Below are 25724 nucleotides of genomic sequence, written 5' to 3'. Positions count from 1 at the left end.
TTTCATGGCAATGGATTTGGTTTCCAGGTTGTCTCTGGCTAATCATCTTGCTTGACCCATTGTCTGACTCGGGCCCTCCTTGAAGGTTCACTTGTAGGCTCATCACGGACCAGACTCTGTGGGTAGCGCCTCAGATATCTCACCTGCTCTTTTCTGTCATTTCCTAATGCAGAGAGAGTGACCCTTGTGTTACACGTGAGGAGGACGAGGCTGAGGGAGGTGAAGGGATGGGTCCAGGGTCATCCAGCCCTAATGGCACGGCCGCTGGGTTTGACCCGGAAGCTCATGCTCCTGCCTCTGCACCAGAAGCAAAGTGAAGGAGGAGGAAGCCCAAACAAGGGGTGGGTGTGGGTAATGTTCAGGCAGATCCTGGTCCTCCCCCACATCTGCCTTCTAACCCCTGGAGCTTGTGGATATCATGTTACTTGGGATGATGGACTTTGCAGGTGTGATGATGAAGTTCAGGGTCTTGAAATGATGAGAGTCTTCAGGATCATCCAGGTGGGCCTGACGTTATTACCGGTGCCCTCATTAGTGACAGAGGGAGGCAGGAGAGCCAAGGTCAGTGTGAGAGACTCCACCATCCATCGCTGGGTTGGTGGTTGCAGGGGGCTGAGCACCAAGGAGTGTGGGCGTCTCTGGAGCCTGAATCAGGAGAGGCAGCGGATTCACTCCTTGAATCTCCAGAAAGAACACTGTCTGCCAACCCCTTGATGTGAGCCTAGTGACATCGTGTTGGACTCCTAACCTCCAGAACTGTACAAACAGGGGCAAAGTATATTGTCATTGGGAATTCCCTGGTGATCCAGTGGTTAAGGCTCTGTGCTCCCACTGCAGGGGGCATGGGTTCAATCCCTGGCCTAGAAAGTAAGATCCCACATGTCATGTGGTGTTGCTTACCCCACCCCCCAAAAAATCATATCATCTTTGCATTCCAGGAGGTTACAGTTTGCCACCCAGAAAAGGAGCCTGAAAGAAAATGCCAAATTGTTAAACAACAATTAAGTCTAGATTCCCAGGTGGCAGTGTTGTAGCCACGCATTCTGGGAAACAAACTCACTCAGAAGGACAATGCAGATAGTGGAGTGCAGTTTATTACACTGGCGGGCCCAAGGCAGAGTCTCCTCTTAGCCAAGGACCCCGACCAGCATTTGTGAAAATCTTTTATACCCTAAGTGTACGTGCTCAAACCCACCTCCCCAAATTCCTTCAAACTAGTCTGGACAAGGTAAAAGAGAGATAGGATCCAAGTTAACCCATGATTCATGTCACAAGACTAGATAAACAGTGGGTATTTATCCAGAGGCTTGTGGTCATATCCAGATAAACATAATGGAATTTACCACTTTGTTCTGTTACAGAGATAATTAGCATATTCTTCTAGGCAACAGAAAGTCCAAGCACAAGTCCTGAGGCTCTTTTATCCAGGGGGGTTTTGTTTTCCCTTGGTCTGCCATTTCTATAGACACCGGGCACAAAGTTCAGAGTCCACTGGGAGGGTGACCACGCCTGTAGCCTGAGGTTCGCAGCCTGGCCTGGAGTCTGGCTCTGTTTCCTCCTTCAGCAGTAGTGGTAAAGAACCTGTCCGCCAGTGCAGGAGACCTAAAAGATGTGGGTTTGATCCCTGGGTCAGGAAGATCCCCTGGAGAAGGAAATGGCAACCCAATCCAGTATTCTTGTCTGGAGAATCCCCTGGACAGAGGAGCCAGGCGGGCTACAGTTCATAGGGTCACACAGAGTCGGACATCACTGAAGCAGCTTAGCACGCAGGCATGCATGGGTGGAAAGTGGGATATGGGTGATACTTTATCTTTTCATACTGTATCTTAGCTTTCAAAAATAAGAATTTAAATATCATTACTTCGTGATGTTATAAATAAGGGTATAATCAACAAACTGTGGGAGCATGTTTGGGGACCACTACTCGTCCTGTGGGCCCCTGAGAGAGCTCACCACTCGAATGTGCCGAGGGCAAGGGCAGGAGAAGGAAGGACTTTACAGTGGAGGAGAGGCTTGTGCCAGGGCAGGAAGCGGGGATGGTAGCCTTGTTTGGGGCTAAGCATGAGATTCTGTTCTTCAGTCTAAATGTTTAATCAGGGACTTCCCTGGTGGTCCAGTGGTTTGGACTCTGCGTTTCCACTTCAGGGGATACAGATTCAGTCCCTGGTCTGGGAACTAAGATCCTGTATGATGTACAATGCGGTTAAAAAAAAAAAGTCCAGTGACTTGAAGGATCAAACCCAGAGGAATGGGTCTCTAGGCATCAAGGAATATGATCAGAGATGTTTTATGGGGGCAAGACAAGGCATTCCGGCAACTTGCAATCATATCAAGTAGCTTGAGACTTGGTGGCTTGGGAGGATGTGCTTAGGGAAGTAGTTGCTTAAAGCTTGGACTTTTCTGCTTTTCCCTCCTGTTCCTTGTAGTACTGAGTGGGCAGAGCCCTGGTCCCCAAATACAGTCCTTGTATTTTGCAGGAGGATTTGTTTCCTTTGCTAGGGGTGGAGTGGTTTTTGTTTTGTTTTTTTTTTCTCTGACCAGCACTTGGGGAAATTACTGATAGAGTGACTTCTTTTTCTACTAACAGTACAGTCATAAAACAGAGCCATCAAATCTCATCCTGTGTCCTCCTCCCTCCAGGGAGCCACTCCTTTTCCTGGTCTTCCTAGATCCTGGGGGACTCAGAGGCCTATGTGAGGACTAAAAAAACAAAACAAAACAAAAAAACAATAAAAAACAAAAGCCAGGGGTGAGTAAGAACTGTTGTCATGCCCTTATTTCCTTCAAGTATGTGTTTCTTTCTCTTTTTCTCCCTTCTCCACTCATACTTTTGGGTCAAGTCCTGATCTCTGGGCATAGGACTGTTTTCCCTGATTCTGCTGTGGTTGGGTTCCACCCATGGGAACAATGGGTCTGTTTTTCTTTTGTTTTTTTCTTCTATAGTCAAAGGCCCTCATGTTTGTCCTCAGGAGTTGCCACCCTGAAACTGGTGCTGCGGTTTGAGCTTCCCTGTCTGTTTCTTCCAGATCACATTAGAATCTGTAGGCTTGTGGGGTGGTGTAGGGGGGGTCCTGAGTTTTGTGCAGGAGAAGGGGAGGGTTGTGGAAATCCCAGTCAGTTGCACTTGGGAGACTTTTCTAGGCCTGTTGGCAGAGGAAGCAGAATTGTGGACCAGGAAACCTGGGCCCTGGGGCTGGTGAATAAGCTCTGATCTTGAATTGGTAGCTTAACTTTTCTAGGCTTTATCTTTGCCTGGGGCTTCCCAGGTGGATCAGTGGTAAAGAATCTCCCTGCCATTGCAGGAGACACAGGAGGCGCAGATTCGGTCCCTGGGTCGGGAAGATCCCCTGGAGGAGGAAATGGCAATCCACTCCAGTATTCTTGCCTGGAGAGTCCCCCCAGGATATAGTCCATGGGGGTCTCAAAAGAGTTGAATAGGACTGGAGTGACTGAGCATGCATGCAAGCTGCAAAATGAGGAGATTTCGCTAGGTGCACTCAAAGCCTACAGCCTGAACGCCCCGCCAGGCCTTTTCTTTCCTGTTTCTTACTGAAATCTTCCAAGAATCTACTCTGAGATCAAATAAATCTGACTAATAATATCTGTATGGGAGGGGCCCACTCCCGGCTATTATGTTGGATGCTGGATTTTTAGAGTAGAGTGAAGGGGGTGGATATCTTGGGCCTGGTCTCGTCTGGCACCCCCTTTGATGGCAGGAGGGGTAGGGTCCTTTGAAACCGTGGACGTCTTGGCTGGCAGCCTAAGGAGTTTGGACTCTTGTGAGAGGGGAACTACACGCGGCCTAGTCAGATCTGGGTTTCAGGATGTGCTCTCTGCCAGCTGTTACGCTGGGAGAACTGTGGCCGTGGAGGGTCCCCATGAGAATCTGAACTGGGAGAGCAGAGGGCACAGACAGCAGGGGCCAGGAGGGTGTTCTGAAGCACTGGCAGGCCTGGGGAGTGGCCAGAAAGGAAAGGGTGGTGAGGCGGAGGCCTGAAGGCAAGTGGGAGCCACGTCCTGTTTGGGCTCTTGGGTGATCAGCTGTCATGAGCCCCGAGAGAAGGATGAGGGCTGGTTGCCTAGGGACCGAGACGCTAGCTCAGAGTTGGGTGTGTTTATCTCTTATTTTTAAACTCACCTTATTTATGTATTTTTAGTTGTGCTGGGTTCGCGTTGCTGCTTAGGCTTTTCTCTAGGGAGCAGGGGCGCCTCTCTAGTTGTGCGTGGGCTTCTCACTGCGGTGGCTTCTCTTGTTGCCGAGTACGGCTGCAGAGCACACGGGCTTCAGTAGTCGGGGCACGCAGGCTCTAGAGCACAGGCTCAGTAGTTGTGGCGCGGGGGTTTAGTTGCTCTTAGGCATGTGGGATCTTCCCAGACCAGGGATAAAACTTGTGTCCCCTGCACTGGCAGGGAGATTCTTTACTGAGCCACCAGGGGAGCCCAATTCCGATACGTTTAGATGAGATGCCTGAGGCTCGTGCAGGTGGAGATCCCCTATAGGCAGTCGGAAGAAGCTCCCCAGGGAGGTGGGGGCTGCAGCGGGTGGGTGAGGCCAGGGTGGAGGAAAGGGAGCCAGGCCAGAGGCTGGCCTGTGTAGTACAGCTCTCCTGGTCTCCTCGTCACAAGTTCCAGGGCTGCGTTCTACTCTTCATCACCCTTCTTTACTCTGGTCAGGGTGACTTTTCAGAGTTTTGCTTAGATAGTTTTTTTTCCTAGGCCGACTCATATGGATGTGTGGCAGTTAGATAGGTATTCTTAACCTGGGGGTCACGTACTAGCCGCCTGAAAGTCTTTCGGAAGATGCGAGCTGTTAGTTGATGAGGGGGGAGGCGGAGAGGAGGGGGGAAAGGAAGGCCTTCTGGAGAGGATGCGGGAGAGGGCAGCACTCAGAACGCGCCATGGAGCACTTTATCGTTGGTGATGAAGCACAGGGCACAGTGTGACTGTCAGGTTTTGTGAGAGCACCATGTCCGGGGACAGAAGCGAGAGGGGTGAGACTACGGCGGGGATGGGGGTGGTGCCTCAGAAGGATGAAGCTGGTAACTGGGCTACAGGGTCTAGAAACCTCCTTGGAAAGCTCCTTTTTGCTTAAAGATTCCTTGACCTGTCAGTTCCTTGGGAGCAGTGAGTTCTATGTGCACACGTTGCATTATGAACTCCTATCAGTCAATAAATTCTGCAATTTATTATCGCTTGCTAATAATTACAGTACAGTTGACAACTAGTACTGCTAGTCAGGTATGAAGAGAACAGCTAATCATCAACAAACATTGTGTGCTTAATGCAGGCCAGGCATGTGCTAAATACTTTAATAATCAGACGAGCTCCCTTGATCCTCACAAGGGCACATGCAGTGGGCACTTTATTAGCCCTTTTTTAACAACGAGGGGATTAAGGTGTGGTCTGTTGTGCAGGGTACTGCAGGTACAGGACCTGAGCCAGAACTTGAAGGAAGACTTGTCACCAGGGGTTGGGCGGGGCGGGGGAGGGGGGAACTTTCTATTGTAGTTCACTCACTAAGTTGCGTGTGACTCTTTGCGACCCCATGAACTGCAGCACACCAGGCTTCCCTGTCCTTCACTGTCTCCCAGAGTTTGCTCAAACTCATGTCCATTGAGTCAGTGATGCCATCCAACCATCTCATCCTCTGTTGCTGCCTTCTCCTCCTGCCCTCAATCTTTCCCAGCATCAGGATCTTTTCCAATGAGTCGGTTCTTCGCATCAGGTGGGATTTTCTACTCGTGCTCTTCACCTCTCAGCCATCCTGTGGGGAAGTGATGAGGTGGGACTTCTCTTAGGGTGGTCCTCAGACCATCTGCGTCAGAGTTACCTGGGATGTTTGTCAAAAACTGAGATGTTCAAGTCTCATCTTGGAGCAAACGGAAACAGAATCTCAAACATGGATATTTGCAACTGAGCTGGGGTTGGATGTCTGATTCTGGACAGTATGGACTCCTGCCTCCTCCAGCTGGCTGCATCCTGGGGTCTTGCTCCTCTTTGAGGTGGACAGGGCAGGCTCTGCTTTCTTTCCTTCTCTGGGCTGCAGGAGGGTGTGTTTTGTTTGAGAGTGGAGGAAATTGTGCTAACATCTATGCTAGAAGAGGCGCTTCCAGACAGTGGCTTTTTTCTTGTTTTCCCTTCACCGTTCATTCGCTTCTCTCCTCTCTGACAGCCCCTCCCCACACTCCCTCTCCGGGATGGGTCTCGCTTCTCTGCCTGTCCCTGGGTGGCTTGCCACCTGAGTGGGACAGGACAGGGGGCGGGCGCGGGTGTCTGTGTGGTTCAGGGCTCAGGGGGATGAGCAGGGGGACGGGAGCAGTGGACCCACGGGTCCTTTCAGGCCCAGCCCCACTGGAGGTGGAGGCAGAGGTAGCCCTTTCCACAAGGCGCAGCTGTTTCGCTCCGTGAAGGGCGGGGACGTCTGAGAGCAGTGGCAGGCATGGTGGAGCTGCAGCCTGGCATGTGAAGTGGAAATCCTGTCACCCACACACAGGGCTGCGGCTCTCCCCATCTCTTCTGAAATGGAGGGTTAATCTCCCTTCGGGCTCCCAGCCAGTCAGTGCAGATGAACAGGAGGAGGTATGAACCTTCCACTACACGTTTGGAGGGCTGATCCAGTTCCACTCCCTGTCTTGAGTGAGGACTCTAGAGTTCAGCTGAGGGGATGTTCACACACTGGGTCCCTGGCTACATCCAGAGGTGGGGCAGGGCCCTGGGCTGGGAGAGAGGAGTTCTTTTTTTTGTAATTTGAAATTTTTAACTGGAGGATAATTGCTCTACAGGACTTTCCTGGTGGCTCAGCAGTAAAGAATCTGCCTGCAATGCAGGAGATGTGGGTTCAATCCCTGAGTCAGGAAGATCCCCTGGAAAAGGAAATGGCAACCCACTCCAGCATTCTTGCCTGGGAAATCCCATGGTCGGAAGAGTCTGGCGGGCTACAGTCCATGGGGTTGCAGAGTCGGCCACAGCTTAGCTCTACAACTGCTCTACAATGTTGTGCTGGTTTCTCCCAAACAACAATGCAAATCAGTCATCGTTTTATATATATATATATATATATATCTCCCCTCCCCTCCCCCCTCATCTCACAGAGTGCCAAGCTGGGCTGCCTGTGCTGCACAGCAGCTTCCCACTTGTCACGTTATATATGGTAGTGTGCGCTGAAGCGCACGCGGTTGCAAAGACTTGGACATGACTTGGCGCCTGAACGACAAGTGTACATGTGTCAGTGCCGCTTTCTCGATTCATCCTACGGGAGAGCTGGCTCTGAGTCAGCTGAGGAACCAGCTCCATTTAGTCACATGCTCATTCTGGACGTGAGTTTGTTGTATGGAAATTGCTGGGTTTGATCTCAGGTCAGCCGCAGGGGAGTCAGGGCAGGGGTGGAAGGGACCTGCATTCTCCTTTCCTGGGGTCTCACATGCCTGCCTCCCGCCTCGCCCCACAAGTGAGCAGGTGGTGAGTTCTGTCTGTGCCTCTCCCTCCCCAGCTCTGTGTCTCGGTGCCCTGAAGGTGTCATCCACTGAGGGTGTGGGGAGGAGGGTCTGTGGAGCCCGGAACCCCTGAGGCTCCTGGGGAAGCAGGTTAGGTTCCCGGCCCTCTCGGAGAGTTTTCCTGTTTGGGGGGGTGATACGACTTCCTCTTCTGTTCTCCCACCTCCCCCTCAACCTACCCTGCTCCACTCCCCCTCTCCAGAGTCTCACATTCAGTTTCCAGAGTGGGCTATGATCGTAGATAACCTTCCTGGCTGTTTCCTGCCTGCGGCTTCCTGTAGCAAATAGCAGGAAGTTCATTTCATGGTCCCCCATCCTCTGCTTCATGTTTTCCTTTTCGCTCGTAGGGCCTGACGGAACACACAGAGGGCGCACAGGCACAGGCCTGCTCCAGCTGTCTGAATTCCTGTATGCTGAAGGGCGGGGTTACGTTCTTAATGTTGTCCGGGGGCCTGCGTAACACTATGTGCAGCCGTGTCCTAATCTCTTCTATGTTGCTGCCACTTAAGAGTGGAGTGTGGGTGCTGTATTTGAGCAGGAGTGTATTACATTACCTATGTCTGGGGCTGTGCATGTGGGTCAGAGTCAGGGGATGGGGGGCAATGGCAGTTGATGGGGAGAGGAAGTGATTCAGGAGCTGGGTTTGCTCTGTTTATGTTTCTGCTTTTTATGCAAAGTACTGGTAACTTATATTGTCAGAGGACTGATTAAAAAGGTATACGAAATTTCCTTAATATGGTCTGAAATTCACTTTGTTTTATTTATTTATTTTTGGCCATGCCACATGGCATGTGAAATCTTAGTTCCCCAACCAGGGATCAGACCTGCACCCCTCTGCATTGGTAGGTGAAATCTTAACTGCTGGACCTCCCCACTTTGTTCTATTCTTTGATGTGTAAGATGTGAGAGTATGGAGAGCGGAAGATGAAATGCCAGGCCATCTTGAACAGCCTGAGGTCAGCTCTCAGAAATTAGATGTTGAGTATTCAGCCATCACCACCCATGTCATGACTGAGCGACTGAACTGAACTGAACCCATGTATTTGTGGGCTTCCCAGGTTACGCTGGTGGTAAAGAACACCTGCCAATGCTGCAGACATACGAGACTTGAGTTCAGTCCCTGGGTCGGAAAGATCCCCTGGAGAAGGGCACAGCAGCCCACTCCAGTATTCTTGCCTGGAGAATCCCATGGAGGGAGGAGCCTGGTGGGCTACAGTCCATGGGGTTGCAAAGAGTCGAACAGGACTGAAGTGACTTAGCATGCATGCCTGCTGCATGGTGTGGCCAAATTTTTTTTTTTAAAGAAAAGACCACCATAATATTGTAAAGTAATTATCCTCCGATTAAAATAAATTAATTAATTAAAAAAAGAAATTGTAGTTCCCTAGAGACAATTCCAGGTGTATTAATACAAACTGGGTTTCAAAGAGGCAGTGGAACCAGAAATCAAATTGCCAACTTTCATTGGATCATGGAGAAAGCAAGGGAGTTCCAGAAAAACATCTGCTTCATTGACTACGCTAAAGCCTTTGACGGTGTGGATCACAACAAGCTGTGAAAAATACTTAAAGAGATGGGAATACCAGACCACCTTACCTGTCTTCTGAGAAACCTGTATGCGGGCCAAGAAGCAACAGTTAGAACCAAACATGGAACAACTGACTGGTTCAAAATTGGGAAAGGAGCATACCAAGGCTCTATATTTCCACCCTGCTTATGTAATTTATATGCATAGTCGTTGCTGTTGAGACCACTCCCTGGTGGCTCAAAGGTTAAAGCGTCTGCCTGGAATGCGGGAGACCCGGGTTCAATCCCTCGGTCGGGAAGATCCCCTGGAGAAGGAAATGGCAACCCACTCCAGTACTCTTGCCTGGAGAATCCCATGGAGGGAGGAGCCTGGTAGGCTACAGTCCATGGGGTCACAAAGAGTCGGACACAACAACCAAACATGGAACATAGAACCAAACATGGAACAACTGACTGGTTCAAACTTGGGAAAGGAGCATGCCAAGGCTCTATATTTCCACCCTGCTATGTGACTTATATGCATAGTCGTTGTTGAGTGGCTCAGTCGTGTCTGATTCTTTGTAACTCCATGGACTGCAGCACTCCAGGCTCCCCTGTCCTCCACCATCTCTCGGAGTTTGCTTAAATTCATGTCCATTGAGTCGGGGATGCTATCCAACCATCTCATCCTCTGGACTACCACGAAAGTCCCATGAACTACAATTTCTTTACCTGTTCTGAGCAGGCGTTTGGGCAGTAAGTAGTTAAGGGTGGAGTGGAGAGAAAGATGCACAAACACGCTCAGAGCCAACTGTGCCAGTTTTTTCCCCCTGAGGCTCCCATACTAAGCTCGGACCCCCTCGACCATACCAAAACACCAAGCCAACTCAGTGGGACTCCATTCTGCTAAGGCTTCGTGGTGTGCCATGTGACTTCTCTTCCCCTCCAACACTGCCTTTGATGTTAGCCTGAAGCACTTGTGTAAGATCACCGGGGTTAGGGTGTGTGAAGATTTTCCAGACCCCACATTCCTAGGGTTGGCTCTGGGCCTTGCACATTTCTGCTTCTCCAGGACGACTCCAGTAACTTAGCCAAAACCTGGGCTCTACTGTATCTCTTTCACCACCCAGATGCTCCCTGAGGACAGTTTACCAAGAGACAAGAGACAGACGGAGGCTTCAGGCACTGAGATATGTCAGGTGTCCATGTGCTCCTGGAATCAGGTAGATCAGATCTGGATTTAAATCCATGCTTCGTCTTCCCAGGTGACTCAGATGGTAAAGAATCTCCCTGCAAGGCAGGAGACCCAGCTTTGATCCCTGGCTCAGGAAGATCCCCTGGAGAAGGGAATGGCTACCCACTCCAGTATCCTTGCCTGGAGAATTCCATGGACAGAGAAGCCTGGTGGGCTATAGTCCATGGGGTCGCAAAGAGTCAGACACGACTGAGTAGCTAACACACATTGTCCTTCATTAACCGTGTGACCTTGGCTAGTGACTTAAACACTCTCCAAGACTCAATTGCTACATCTGTCAAGCGCAGATGATGCCCACATAATAGTTATCATTGTAGGCAACATGTATTGAGCACTTTATACTTATTGAGTTAATCCTTATATGTTTCTAGGATCTAATTAGGGTAGCCATCATTTGTCAGATGAGAAACTGAGGTACAGAAAATTTAAGTAGCAGGTCCAAGGTAATGTAACGCATAAGTAATGGAGCTGGGGTTCTGAGTTTGGACTGTCTGACCCCAGGGCCTGTGTTTAACTACTGCAGTGGACTGTGTAGTTCACAAAATGTTAATAAGAATTAATTCAGAAGAACATTTAAAGCCCCAGGTAGGGACTTCCCTGGTTGGTCAAGTGGTTAAGAATCTGCCTTCCAATGCAGGGGACTCCGTTTTGATTCCTGGTCAGGGAACAAAGATCCCACATGCCACACAGCAACTAAACCCGCGGGCCGCCACTAGAGAGAAGCCGCATGCTGCAACTAAGACCTGACACAGCCAAAAAGAATAAATAAATATTTTTTTAAAGTTTAATTACCTCTAATTAAAAAAAAATAAAGCCCTGGGTATAGTGCTTGGCAAGGCTCCCCTGGTGGCTCAAAGAATCCACCTGCCAATGCAGGAGACACAAGAGACTCTGGTTCAATCCCAGGTCGGGAAGATCCCCTGGAAGAGGAAATGGCAACTCCATTTTCCTTGCCTGGAAAATCCCATGGACAGAGGAGCCTGGCAGGCCACAGTCCACGGGGCCCGCAAAAGAGTCAGACAAGGACAGCAGCACAATGGTTGGCACACAGTAGACACTCAGTTAATGATAGCTGTTGCCAGCAGAGCAGGGAAGTCCGCCTGCACCTGGGCACGTGGAGGACACGGCCCTGGGTGAGGCAGAGAGACACAGGCCCTCCTGCCAACTCAAGGTTTGCACAGTGTCAGGGCCTCTTCCAACGTGCTCTATTACGGCTTTTGGGCACAGTTTGTCTCTGTGCAAAGAAATCCCAAAGTTGTCGGACGGGCCCCGAAAGGAAAACACAGGAGCTGAAACTGGGTGGCCATAGGGAGGGGCTCCTGGTGGGGCTCCCTCCCAGGGAACCAGCTGCTGGAGAATCACCTTTCTGACTCTGCTTCAGAGGAATGTGGCTCTTCATTTCCGGCCGTCTCACCATTTGGTCAGAGCTCCTAGGTGAGCCACCTCTGAAACAGAGCAGCGCTGCTGCCTGGCTTGGCCCCAGGTGAGGCGTTAATGCCAGGAAGCTCAGAGGACCCCGCAAGGACCCTGGGAAACCTGACTGTGGCCTCAGCAGAGGGTGTGTCACACTTGCTCTGTTTCTTTTCATGTGTGTTTGTCTTGGCTTCCTGCCTGACCCAGGACTGGCTCTGTTGGCAGCAAGCTGTTGCGGCCCACCCATCCTCTCAAGGCGCCGGCTGGGTTGGGGGCAATGTGGTTTATGACGGTGCATGCACGTGTTTGGGGCTTCCTGGATGGCTCAGTGGTAAATAACCCACCTGCAATGCAGGAGGGACAGGAGATGCAGGTTCAGTCCCTGGCTTGGGACGAGCCCCTGGAGGAGGAAATGGTAACCCACTCCAGTATTCTTGTCTGAAGAATCCCATGGACAAAGGAGCCTGTCAGGCTGCAATCCATGGGGCTGCAAAGAGTCAGACAAGATTGAGCACAGCACACACACACACAGACACACACCATGTTCATCACAGAAACTTTGTAAAGTTTAAGATTTTCCTGTGTGGGAATGAATGTAAATTGATACAGCCACTATGGAGAACAGTATGACAATCCCTTAAAAAACTAGGAATAAAACCACCAGGCTTGCATGCTCAGTTGTTCAGTCGTATCCGACTCTTTGTGACCCCATGGACTGTAGCCTGCCAGGGTCCTCTGTTCATGGAATTTTCCAGGCAAGACTACTGGAGTGGGTTGCCATTGCCTTCTCTAGGCGATCTTCCCCACCCGTGGATCAAACCCACGTCTCCTTCACTGTCAGGTGGATTCTTTACCATTCCGACACCTGGGAAGCCCAAAACTATCATATGACCCAGCAATCCCACTACCGGGCGTATACCCTGAGAAAACCACAGTTCAAAAAGACACATGTACCCTAATGTTCATTGTAGCAGTATTTGCAATAGCCAAGACATGAAGCCAACCTAGAAGTCCATCAACAGATGAGTGGATGAAGAAGCTGCAGTACATGTATACAGTGGAATATTACTCAGCCATAAAAAGGAATGAATATGAGTCTGTTGAACTGAGGTGGGTACACCGAGAGCCTGTTATACAGAGTGACGTGAGTCAGAAAGAGAAAAACAAATATCATATATTAATGCATATATGTGGAATCTAGAAAAATGGTACTGGTGAAGCTATCTGCAGACATAGAGAACGGACTTGTGGACGCAGTGGGGGAAGGAGAGGGTGGAGGGAATTGAGAGAGCAGAACCGACATGTCCGTGTGCAAAGTAGATAGCTAGTAGGAAGCTGCTGTTTAGCATAGGAAGCCCAGCTGGGCACACTGCGACCACCCAGAGGAGTGTGACGGGTGGGTGCGAGGGAGGTTCAAAAGGGAGGGGATATATATATATACTACTTATGGCTGATTCACCTTGTGGTATGGCAGAAATCAACATGACATTGTAAAGGAATTATCCTCCAATAAAAAAATAAAAAGATTTTCCTCATCATACCCCCTGGAGAGACATGGTTGTGTTTAGACTTTCCTTTGCCCGTGTTTCTACTTACTGAGATCACACTATGTATGCAACTTGGAATACTGACTTTTTTCAGTAAATATGAATGTTTTCATGTTATTTAAATTTTAACGAACAGTTAAAAGAGTGTATATTATATTAATGAATAATTTACAACATACTTAACAGTCTCCCTATGGTTGGACATTTGGGTTATTTCCAGTTTTTTTCTGTTTTAAATATTTCTGCCATAAATGTGATTTCATTGTTTTACATTCTAGTTATTTCCCTGGGCTTTATTTTTGAATGTGAACAGAGAATTTGGACAAAAAAGTTACTTGAGTTCTTGACAGATATTGCCACATCATTTCCCAAAACTTGTTAGAATTATCTGTCATCGCATGGGCATTGTATGAGTGCAGCTTAGGGGTTCTGAAATAGGAAAAGAAGCTGTTTTCTATTGTTTTGGCAAGGGTGGCCATAATGAAGGCCTCTGAAAGCTGAGCCTGTCATTGGAGCCTGGCCCTGATCTTGGTGAAAATAGTAAAACACCCTAAAGTGGTGTCCTTGACAAAGATCAGGCTAAGGCATATATTCCCCAGAGGATTTAAAATATATTTATTTAATTGGAGGATAATTACTTTACAGTACTATGATGGCCTCTGCCATACATCAACGTGAATCAGCCATAGGTACACGTGTCCCCTCCCTCCTGAACCCCTCTCCCATCTCCCTCCCTACCCTGTCCCTCCAGGTTGTCACAGAGCACCAGCCTTGGGTTCCCTGAGTCACACATCAAACTCCCACTGGCTATCTATTTTACATACGGTAATGTGTATGTTTCAATCCTACTCTCTCAAATCATCCCACCCCTTCTCCCACTGTGTGCAAAAGTCTCTTTACGTCCCACTGAGTTGTTGTTGTTGTTGTTTTTTTATTAAAAAAGAGAAAAGGTGTGTTTCAGGCAGCAGAAGACATTCCAGGGCCTCAAAATTTGAGTGATTTAGAGGTAGAGCAAAGGAAGCTGCTGCCAAGTAGGTTCTGTTGTTCAGTCACTGAGTCACGTCCAACTCTTTGTGACCCCATGGACTGCAGCATGCCAGGCTCCTCTGTTCTCCGCTATCTCCAGGAGTTTGCTCAAATTCATGTCAGTTGCCAGGTGGGTTCAGATGAGGCTAAAGTTTAGGAGAGGAGTGCAGAATACAGAGAGGGTGGCTGTCCTCCCAGAGCTATCAGGACCTGCAAGTTTATGTTCAGCATCACCCGGGATTAATGAAAGGGAGGGCAAAGTAAGTTGTGCTAATCCCTCAGAACTAGTCGGGAGCCAGATTTGTTTTCCAAGGAAGTTCAGACAAGGCCAGAGGCATCCAGTGAGAAATCTCTGGCTAGGCTTCAGTTATACTTGGCTGACCGCTTTTATCTTAAAAAAAAAAAAAAAAAATCTTGTACTTGTCCTGTTCCTGTTGTTAGCTCCTACTGAAAGGTTAGTCCAGACTTGGCTGAACTAAGTAGAAATGATTCATTCTTGCCCAGACACCATAACTGTGCATGTGTGTGCTTAGCTGCCTCAGTTGTGTCTGCATCTTTGCGATCCCAAGGACTGTAGCCCACTAGGCTCCTCTGTCCATGGGATTCTCCAGGCAAGAATACTGGAGTGGGCTGCCACGCCCTCCTCCAGGGAATCTTTCCAACCCAGGGATCCAACCTGCGTCTTCCTCACTCGCAGGCGGATTCTTTACCACAGAGTCACCAGGGAAGCCCGAGACCATAACTAGAGTGGTTGAAACAGCAACTCTAGAAAACAGGCGGTGGTCCTGCGGGCATCCCGTAGCCTTGTTTTTTTAAACTTTAATGGCACCTGTTGCATTGTCATTATGCCTTGTTCTTTATCTGAGTACATATTTACCCACTCTCTTCTAAAAGCAGCTTAAGGATAAAAACTACATCTTTGTTTCTGATTTTTTTTTTTTTTGAGATTTATTTACTTTTGTGCTCGGTCTTTGTTGCTACATGGGCTTTTTCTAGTTGCGGGGAGCAGGAGCTACTCCCTAGTTGCAATCAGTGGGCTTCTCATTGTGGTGGCCTCTCTTGTTGGGCAGTACAGGCTCTAGGGCACAGGCTCAATAGTTGTGGCACACAGGCTTGCTTGCTCCTCAGCATGTGGAATCTTCCTGGACCAGGGATTGAACCCATGTCCCCTGCATTGGCACGCAGATTCCCAGCCACTGGACCAACAGGGAATTCCTTAGCAACCGAAGAATTGATGTAAGCAAATTTCTTTGCTAATGTAAACTATCCCCCTAAATGCACAAAGTCTAACCTCTCAGTGTAGGGTAATAAAGCCCTTCTTGGGTTTAAATGGAAGTGGGCGCCTTTTGTGTCTGTTTCTGCCCATTTCCACTCCCATTTCACTTCACTGTGGACCACAGTGACAGAGCTGGGGGACAATATTACCCAGAAAAGCTCCAGCTGGGAAAGGGGGCAATTTGCTGATTTTAGTTGCAATTAGCACAGTGCTTTCATCTCTGAATTTTACTGTTCCCTTTGTATTCCTCTTTCCTTTGGGGCTTCTTTTTTCTTATCCACACATCTCTGCCACCATCTGTACTTCTTCCCTCCCCACTCCACCCCAGTTTTTCTTTCCTCCTCAAACTCCTGGTTGCATCAAACTGTTTTTTTCAGTCCTGTGCATAACAAGTTAAAGACAAAGTTATGAGACTCAAATGAGTTTTAGGATTCCTTTTACAAGTATATCAAATCTCAGGAAGTATGGGCACCTTATAAGTAGTTGTCCTAATATCATATATTAAGGCATATGTATGTAATCTAGAAAAAGGTACTGATAAAGCTGTTTGCAGGGCAGGAATAGAGACACAGATGCTGAGAACGGACTTGTGGGCACAGTGGGGGAAAGAGAGGGTGGGACAAATTGAGAGAGTAGTATTGATATATACGCACCACCACGTGTGAAATAGACAGCCGGTGGGAAGCTGCTGTAGAGCATCGGGAACTAGCTCTGTGATGACCTAGAGAAGTGGGAGGATGCGGAGCGGGTGGGAGGGAGGCTCAAAAAGGGAGGGAATTTATGTATACCTGTGACTGATTTGTGGTGTTGTATGGCAGAAACCAACACAACATTGTTAAGCAGCCATCCTCCAATTAAAAACAAAGAAAACAAAAGCAGAAAAAGAAAAGTAGCTTTCCTAGCTGACAACCTATTTATTCCAGAAGTTCTGTCATTACTCAAATATTTCAGTCACTTATGTTGAGCTGCTCTCAAAACTAGTCTGAGCCCTACCAAAAAGACCAGTTTCACTTCCTTATAACCACACTGACTATTTCAAGAGTCTTACCACTCTGCTTTTCTCATTTGTCTTCCTCTTTCCAGTTCTCTTTTTAATGCGTTGCTCTAGTCCCCAAGCAAGAAGAGTTCTGGGTTCAGTTGGGCTCAAAGTACAGGGCAAGGCTAATGGTCACAGAGAGCCCAGCAGGGAAGGGAAGTTGGCCTGGCTCAAAAAGCCTTGACCTTTAAACAAAGCATGCTTAAACAGCTCTTTTTAGTCTGTCTTTTCCTGTGTCCCATTTCTGCTCTGTGATTCCTCACCCACCTTTATAACAGAAAAGAACCATCAAATCCTAGGGCTGGGTCATAACCTTGAATTGCCTAACTCTCAGGCATAATGGTGAGAACCGTAGAGAGAGGCCCTTCTGAGGCTCCCTTTCCTTCTGCCCCTGGGTGGTTAGTTAATGTCCTACCAGCACTTCCTACTTGTTGGGGACCAGGACTATGCTCCAGCCCCACATCACTGCTCAGGGCAGAGGGCACTTTGTCCAGACAGCTTTGATTCCAGAGAGACCTGCCTCTGAGCTTCACACTTCACCTTAGAGTCTGTGTCCTTTGTGGTCTTGTATCTTCTCAGGTCTCCGGCTCCGGCTCTTCACATTCTCTTCTCGTCTTCCTCACTGTTCTTGGCAGGTGAAAATGAGGATGTCTGCTAATGGAGGAAAAAGAAATCAGTTTGCACAGCAAATAACAACCTAAAGCTGGGCTCCCTGCCCATTGTGACTCCCTCTTCTCCCCAGAAGTTTCTGAGCACCAAACCCCAGTGAGATGTGAGCTGATTGTACAAATCTGTCTACAGGGTCTCCTCGGTGATGAGACTATGTTTGAAGAGTTTATGTTCTGGGTATCCTCAGAACTGGACTAGCACTTTTTGTATATTTTGTTAAATTACTTACCAATATATTTGTTGGAATATCTGCTCTTGTGTTACAAGCTTCTGGAGAGCAAGGGCTTTTTTGTCTTAAAAATGTCAAATACTTGCAAAAGTAAAACTAATAATACAGTGAATCTACATGTACTCATCACGCAATTTCAGCAAATCATTTCGTGGCCAATCTTGTTGCTTCTATACTCCCCTCTCCAACCTGGAGTACTTTATTTTTTAAAATTTATTTTTAATTGGAGGGTAATTGCTTTACACGGTTATGTTGGCTTCTGCCACATGGCAGCGTGAATCAGCTGTGTGCGCGTGCCTGTGTGCTCTTAGCCACTCCGTCCTTTTGGGACCCCATCCACTGTAGCCTAGCTGGCTCCTCTGTCCATGGGATTACCCCAGCAAGAATCCCGGAGCAGGTTGCTATTTCCTCCTCCAGGGGGTCTTCCCAACCCAGGGATTGAACTTGAACTTGCATCTCTTGTGGCTCCTGAATTGACAGTCGGATTCTATACCCCTGAGCCACCTAAGTATACATATATCCCCTCCCTATTGAGCCTCTCTCCCAACTTGCCCCCACCCCACCCACCCTTCTTGGTCATCAAAGAGCACCAGACTAAGCTCCCTGTGTGATACAGCAACTTCCCACTAGCTTCCAAGTCTGGATTGTTTTGAAGCAGATCCCAGATATCAAATCATTGCATCTGTGAATATTTCAGTTGTATTACTAAAATGTAAGGGCTCTTTGAAAAACACAATCACAATACCATTGTCACAGTAAGAAGTCATGCTTCCTCAGTGCCATGAAGTTTTCAGTATTCAAATTTCTACAATTACCTCATTTGTCTCCCCTGCTTTTTCTTTTTCTTTTCTTCAGTAGAATTTTTTAAATAACTATCCAAATAAGGGCTTTATTTTGTAATCATCACATTGTTCTCAGCAAGTGACTTCGTGCTTGTCATATAGTAAATCCTCAGTAAATGACGATGAATGAATGAATCATCGGAAGTCTGTAACATCTCGTGGTTGAATTAGTGCAGCCTTACTGTTGCTTTTGGTTGGTTTGTCAGGGTGGCTTTTGGTTTCTGATGACTTTAGCTAGGAGTTAACTTTGGTGCTCGGAGAAGGCAATGGCAACCCATTCTGGTATTCTTGCCTGGAAAATCCCATGGATGGAGGAGCCTGGTAGGCTGCAGTCCACGGGATTGCAGAGTCGGGCACGACTGAGTGACTTCACTTTGACTTTTCACTTTCATGCATTGGAGAAGGAAATGGCAACCCACTCCAGTGTTCTTGCCTGGAGAATCCCAGGGACGGGGGAGCCTGGTGGGCTGCTGTCTCTGGGGTCGCACAGAGTCGGATACGACTGAAGCGACTTAGCAGCAGCAGCAGGAAAGGGGCCCTTGCTTTCTTATCTCTGTTTTTTGTCTTCAGTGTCTCATAATATCAGCTTGACTTTGGACCAAACACATTTGGCTTTTTTGTTGTTTCTATAGAACAGAGACCCTGAAGGAGCTCTCTGAGAACAAGAACAGCTTCCTATGGTGCTGTTGTAAGCAACATTCTAGGATGGAACCTCAAGACTTACTCCTAATCCCTGGACTGTGAATATGTGATGCATAATCGTGTGGGTGATTGTGTTACATTATGTGGCAAAAGGGGTTTTGCAGACATACAGTAAATATGGTTACTCATCAGTTGACTTTGAGTTTAACAAAAAGAGATGATATAAGTGGGCTTAATGTAATCACAGGAGCACTTTGAAAAACAACTGTTTTTTTTTTTTTTTCTAGCTGGTCTCAGAATCGGAAATATAAGAGGGATTAGAGGGTCTTCCCTAGTGACTCAGTGATAAAGAATCTGCCTGCCAATGCAGGAGACACGTGTTTGACCCCTGGTCTGGGAAAAATCCCACGTGCCCACATGTGGGGCAGCTAAACCCGTGTGCCACAAGTGTTGAACCTGCACTTTAGAGCCAGGAAACCGCAACTACTGAGCCTACGCACCTCAACTGCTGAGGCCCAAGTGCTCTAGAGCCTGTGCCCTGCAAAAAGAGAAGCTGCGCTGCGACTGGGGAGTAGCCCCCCTTGCCGCAACTAGAGAAAAGCCTCCACAGCAGTGAAGACCCAGTTGCAGCCAAATAAATAAAAAGTTTTTAAAAAGAGAAATTGAATTTAAGGGATATTCTCCATTGCTGAGATAGAGAGAACCTCATGCCTAGGACCTGAGAAGGTCCTCTAGGAGCTGCAAGTGTTTGTACTAGGACGATGGGGACCTCAGGCTTATAACTTCAAGGACCTGAATTTTGTGAGCTTTAAGAATGGGTGTTGTTTTAAGTCACTAAATTTGTCATAGTTTGGCAAAAGTAGAAAATGAATACAGATGCTTTGTACCTGATAGGTTGAATAAACCGCTCCTTTGTTTCTTTTTAAAAATTCAAATAAAATTAAAATCCATGAGAAAGCACACAGATCTTAAGTATCTAATTTGATTTTTGGTAGCTGTACACGCCCATGTGACCGTCACCTGAACTGAGACGTAGAATGTCTCCATTACCCCCAAGAGCCCTCCTGTGCACCCTTGTGGTTGAGTCTACCCTCTAAGGCGAATTCTCACGCCACTGAGTGCACGCGTGCATGTGCGCTAAGCCGCTTCAGTCGTGTCCGCCTCTTTGGGACCCTATGAACAGTAGCCCACCAGGCTCCTCTGTCCATGGGATTCTCTAGGCAAGAACACTGGAGTGGGTTGTCATGTCCTCCTCCAGGGGATCTTCCCGACCCAGGGATCGAACCCTTGTCTCTCACATATCCTGCATTGGTGGTTGGGTTCTTTATACCACTAGCACCATCTGGGAAGTCCAAGGCCATCAGTTACTACTGCCAATTAAAAAAATAATAAAGTGTTTATTTATTTATGTTAATTTTGGCTGATCTTCATTGCTTCATGGGCTTTTCTCTAGTTGTGGAGAGTGAGGGCTGTCTCTCTAGTTGCGGAGAGTGAGGGCTGTCTCTCTAGTTGCGGTGGGTGGGCTTCTCATTGCGGTGGCTTCTCTTGTTGCAGAGCACAGGCTCAGTAGTTGTGGTGGATGGCCTTAGTTGCTCCACAGCATGTGGGATATCTTGGACCAGAGAATCAGCCAGTGGCCCCTGCAGTGGAAGGTGGATTCTTTACCGCCAAGGAACCCCCCTGGGTACTGATTTTAGTGCTGCTTCCAGTGGTCTTGGGAACAAGGCACCACAGCAGAGGGCCAGAGGAAATCAGGGGTTGAGGAGGGGAAAGACAGCACATGTTCCAATTGCTTGGAAGTGAAGGAGATGAGATGATAGGCTAATTTTTGGTGGAATTAATAAAGGAAGGTTATCCTGACTGGAAGAGCTCTGACTCTCTGAGGGGCAGAAAAAGGGACAAGGAACAAGGAGGTGAGACGTGCTGGAGGGATTTCTATACACCTGAGCCCATGGAGACTGTGGGAGTGAACGCTGGATCAGGCATGGGTGCACTGGAGCCATCCGCGTGGGCAGTGCGGTGTGTCCCTAATGAAGAGCCCAGCAGACCTTTCACTCATGAAATCATCTTCTCTCCTTCTCTCCTCAGAGGAAGACAGGCAGGTCCTTCCAGGCAGGTTGCAGCAGTGACCTGTGGCTCTAGGTGGACACACTTTGTCAGCAGGAGTGTGCATGAATTTATCGAGCTCTCTCTTGGATCCCAGGATCAAATACCTCTGGACTTAGAAACAGGCTCACTGTGACTCCCTGTTGAGCAGTTTCTGTTTCTTCTGCCTGTAAAGAAGGCAATGCAGAAAGCAGTACCAACTGCGAGGCAGCATGTTGGTGTCTGATACACAATATTTATTATAAATATAGAGCAATTTTTACAAATCATTCAGAAGTGGCCTTAGCCAGGCAAAATTAAATTATGCAGAAGTGCTTGCATGAGGGAAGGTGTACACAGTCTGTGTCAGGGTGAGAAAACCCTGAAAGAGGTACCTGAGTACAGAGCGCTCCCAGCCACCCCTCTCTGGGGGGCCAGTTCCGCACAGCAGGAGGTCCATTATGAAGGTGGAATAAAGCCCTTCTCTCAGCAGCCCAAGGAGGCCCCATCTGTGCAGAAGGCTGGTGGAAGCAGGCACGCCTCTCCTCCTCCCGTCGTCCCTTTCTGTGCTGACACACTGGGTCCCGTGCACCCCATGGGGGAAGAATTCCAGAGGCTCTTCAAGAAGCCCAGGGCTGAATCATAATCTGCACCTTATGTCCTAAGGAGCATGCGCACCAGTGCGGCTTCCTGGACTGTAAACAATGCTAACAGTGCAAGGGGCCATGCTCCCTTCAGGGTGCTCCTGCTTCTCAAGAAGGCATCCTGAGAAGGTAAGCGGGGCAGACGGACTGAACAGGCACAGGCGGGAACACGGACGAGAAGGGGGTTGATGACTGGCCTGAGATGTAGAAACGGAGTGAGACCCATTTCTGGCTGTGAAGGTAGAAAACTGCTACTTCTTATTTTCTGTGCGGAGCCCCTGACACAAAAGGCTTGGGGAGCTCATGGCCAGAGCGACATGGGGGGCTTTGGTAGGTTCTTTCCCCTAAAGTGGTCAGATTGGCTTATGCAGCAAATTAAACAGAACCCCTTTCACATAAACAAGCAGTTACAAAAATTAAAATGGCAGAATGTCTCAGAAGGAAGGGAAAAAACAGCCAATACCCCCAAATTGTACATTCTTTGACCATTATTTAAATAATCTCTGCAGTGTAATTTTCTGAGTCCTTTCCCCAATCCCAGCAGATTGTATCTGGTAAGAGCTGACTGCCCCATAAACCGATGACCCCTCAATCTCCGGGCATTGCCTTGAATAAAGCCCACAGCATTATTAAAACATTATGTGCTTTTTTTTTTTTTTTTTGCAGTTTCCATCAAGATACATTTATGAACGCTGAGAAGTTGTTTTCTAGTTGCATCTAGTACATTCTCTGAAGGCAGGCTTTCAAAGGTTTAGATGGTATTCTAGCTAAGTAGTAAGTTGCTTAGTCCCTGATCCTGCAGGTAGACAACCCTGAAAGTGGACAAAGGTGTAGAACTTCCCAGCTCAGAGCTGGTCATGTATGTGTCTTCCTGTGAATGGTGGGTTCACACTGGGCTTCAGAGTGCAGAAGCTCTTCCTTTTCCTTCTCCTTGCTCTTCTTTTCTGGCACAGGCATTTCAGTGGATAAGAAATAATTCTCCAGGTTATGGCAAATTCAAGTTAGACTCCAATAGGACAGGACTGAGGTGGGAAGGAATGAATGTGTTCTGAATACACAAATTTACAACTGATCTAGGTCAGCAAATGGGGAGCGGCAGGGGTTCTGGCAACTTTCTTCCAAGGTCTGCTTTGCTAGATTTCAATGACCAGGAAGTTTTGGTTTCCTACAGACCTCCTGGCACTTCCCTGGTGGCTCAGATGGTAAAGCGTCTGTCTACAATGCGGGAGACCTGGGTTCGATCCCTGGGTCGGGAAGATTCCCTGGAGAAGGAAACAGCAACCCACTCCAGTACTCTTGCCTAGAAAATCCCATAGATGGAGGAGCTTGGTGCAGGCTACTGTCCATGGGGTCGCAAAGAGTCGGGCATGACTGAGCTACTTCACTTCACTTCACAGACCTCTTCGTGGGTGTGCCTTTTCAGCTACTGACACTGAAGGAAGGGGCTGTGACCAGGCAGCCTGGAGGAGCCTCATTAAGGGTCGAAGGGGCCGGGGGAAGACTCTCTTCTCATTTTCCCTGAGGGCAGAGGGATCTCCTAGGGATGGGGATGAGGAGCTTGGAATAAGTCAACAGTGCAACAAGCAGGACAGGTTCCATTACTGTTTTTTCACTTCTGAATAAATTGTTTCTGTATCTGTTGGAGTTGGGGAGGCTGAAGTTGCTTTTTTTTTTAATTCCTGGGCATTGAAGTTCAGGGAGGAATATTCAACTTCATCAACCTGAAAGGCATGAGCAGCAGTCAGTTAAATCAGCATCATAGGCCAGACCCTCACCTTGTCCAGGGTGACTCAGCACCCCATGCTCTTACCGCTTTGAAACTTTTAGCTTCAGAGAAGGGCTGCTATTACCTATTTTCTCTGCTTAGTAACATCCTATTGAATAATCATTAGAACATTATGGATGATTATGAAATTCTACAATGGAATACGATGGCATCGCAATAAGAATAAATAGACAATAAAGGCACACAACCATATGAATGAATCTTGCAAAACAATTTTGAATGAAAGAAGCCAGACGCACGTACACAGTGTGTTTTTCAGTTATATAAGCACATAATCAGGTAAAAGTAATCTAATGCCTTGGAAGTGAAGATAGTCCTTACTCTTCAGAGGGAAGCAACTGGGGCATTGTGTGTGTGTGTGTGTGTGTGTGTGTGTGTGTGTGTGTTGAGGGGGGTTGATTTTTAAAAAATGATTGGGTACTGTTTACATAGATATGAACAACTTGTGGAAACTTACTGTTAAAATTATTAAGTTGGTCGAAAAGCTCACTCAGGTTTTTCCATAAGATCTAACGAAAAAACTCAAACAAACTTTGGTCAACCCAATACTTACGATTGAAGCATTTTTCAGTTTATATGTGTATTCTGTTGAAGATTAAGATGAGAAAAATTCAGTAAAAGTATTAGAAGGTAAAGGAATCAAGCCCTCAGGTCGATAAGATTGGGAATGATCATTTGTCAGTAAGAGCAGAGTCAGACTGGAGGCAGAAGAGGGAGGATGAGCTAGTGTCTTTCTTGCTCTGGCCTCTGTGCTGAGTGCTTTACCTTGGTTATGTCATTTAATTCCTTGACCTCCTCTGCGAAGTAGGCAGCACACCCATTTTACAGAGGACTCAGCTGAGGCTCTGTGAGGTTAAGTTACTTGTCCATGGTCCCAGCCAGGATCAAGCCCAGTGAGGTGGACTCATGGGAGTAATGCTTCTTTGTTGCTGCAGTGAGAAACTTTGACCCAAACTTGATGTCACATTTGTGTCTACAAGACTAACCCATTCTACAGAGAGATATTTCCATGAGAAAAGGAGCCAGTGAAACTGGCTGTGCTTACCTTTGCAGGTAAACTGTCAGAATAACCTTGACCTGGGGAAATAAAGGAGAGTCATCAACCCATGAAAATGCAGAGTTGCCTTATGGTCTCAGAACAGGCTGTTCCTAAGCTGATGTGACTTCTAGCTGAAGGAGGTGGCAGGTGGTGGCAGGGTTGGGGGCCCATGATTAAGACAAGGATTTCGCTTCCCTTAGTCTGTGGTCCAGAACCCAGTGCGTTAGACCGAGGTGGTGGTGGGGCAGGGTGGGGGTTGAGGGGAGGCCTCAGTGCACTTCTGAAGATTTCTGCCAGTTCACAAGGCCTGAGTTTTGCCCAGGTGTGTCTCACAGGTGTGTGTCTCGGCAGCAGGCTCCAGAGGCAGGAGGGGCTGAGGCCCACAACACCCAGGGCACCAGAGGCAGGGAAAGTCTCACCATAGGAGATGCCCGCATCCATGACAGAGGCAGGAGGGGGAAGGAGGCAGGATGAGGAAAGGGCTCCTGGAAGCTCGGCCATCCCACGGCTGCCTGGCTGGTGTGGCCTCAGAGGGGCCATGTCTCTGGGACTCTTACATGACTAGGAAGGGTGTGAGGACCTGTGCCAGACTGAGGGTGGGGACTGAGATCACCTCTCATATTTCAGAAGGTAGGGATTCCCTGGTCGGTCAGGGCACGTGGTGGAACAAACCAGCTCTCACTGAGTGAGTGGCTCTACTTACTGTGGTTGTGATCTGAGGATTTGTGCTCTGTGAGATCGCGCTGGTCACTTGCCCTAAATAAATATCAGACACAGTGACTACTATTCCCAGGCACAGGATCTTTGCGCCTTGAATTAGGAAGCACAATGCTGGCATGATTCCCTGGGGCTCCTCCATGTTCATTTTTACCTTGGTTGGTCCTCTTTCCTCCTAGGACCTCCGTCTTCGATCTACCCATTACCCCTTCTCATGGTTACTCCTCTCTGGTTTACTGGTTCTTCAGAACATTTACGGCCATTCATCTCAACTGCTTCTATTTCTACCCGGACATCTGTTCCCTTTTGTAGGTAGATGCTGGTTATTTCTCACTTTATTGCCCAGGAGGCCTTGGGTTGTTCCTGCTTTTCTTAGGTTCTCTTCCAGTCCTGTCCCTCCCTCCTCCTGCTCTTGCGGTTGACACAGCACAGGACTCCCTTCCTCCTGCTCCTCCTTTCATGTCCTCATTAGTTTTCCTTCTTGGACCTTGGTTTCCCTGCCTGGGACAGAGGAACACA

The 25724-nt window shown here is 48.1% G+C and overlaps 1 protein-coding gene and 1 long non-coding RNA gene across 25 annotated transcripts in view; one reads left to right on the top strand and one right to left on the bottom strand.

Moving 5' to 3' along the window:
- The first annotated feature begins 6248 nt into the window (after nucleotides 1-6248).
- Nucleotides 6249-22339, top strand: LOC121816377 (uncharacterized). The gene is made up of 2 exons (XR_006055966.2): nucleotides 6249-7355; nucleotides 7841-22339. It is a non-coding gene; the product is annotated as an uncharacterized LOC121816377 (long non-coding RNA).
- CEACAM1 (CEA cell adhesion molecule 1) overlaps nucleotides 21256-25724 on the bottom strand; it is a 17003-nt gene continuing 12534 nt past the window's right edge. The window contains exons 6-10 of one of the 24 annotated variants that reach the window (XR_009596348.1): nucleotides 25192-25244; nucleotides 24495-24526; nucleotides 23907-24391; nucleotides 23474-23537; nucleotides 23252-23384 (exon numbers count right to left, since the gene is read on the bottom strand). Coding sequence is in view for 12 of the 24 variants with exons in the window: in XM_004015280.6 (XP_004015329.1) it covers nucleotides 23262-23384; nucleotides 24495-24526; nucleotides 25192-25244 (208 nt within the window). In the remaining 12 variants the exon portion in view is untranslated. Of the gene's footprint in view, nucleotides 25707-25724 lie in introns of all 24 variants that reach the window. The other 23 variants (XR_006055959.2, XR_009596347.1, XR_006055951.2 and 20 more) reach the window with 23 other exon arrangements.

The sequence above is a fragment of the Ovis aries genome, chromosome 14 (genome assembly GCF_016772045.2).
Source record: "Ovis aries strain OAR_USU_Benz2616 breed Rambouillet chromosome 14, ARS-UI_Ramb_v3.0, whole genome shotgun sequence".
NCBI lineage: Eukaryota > Metazoa > Chordata > Mammalia > Artiodactyla > Bovidae > Ovis > Ovis aries.
Note: the sequence above shows the minus strand (reverse complement) of the source record. Positions and strands in the feature narration are given on the sequence as shown.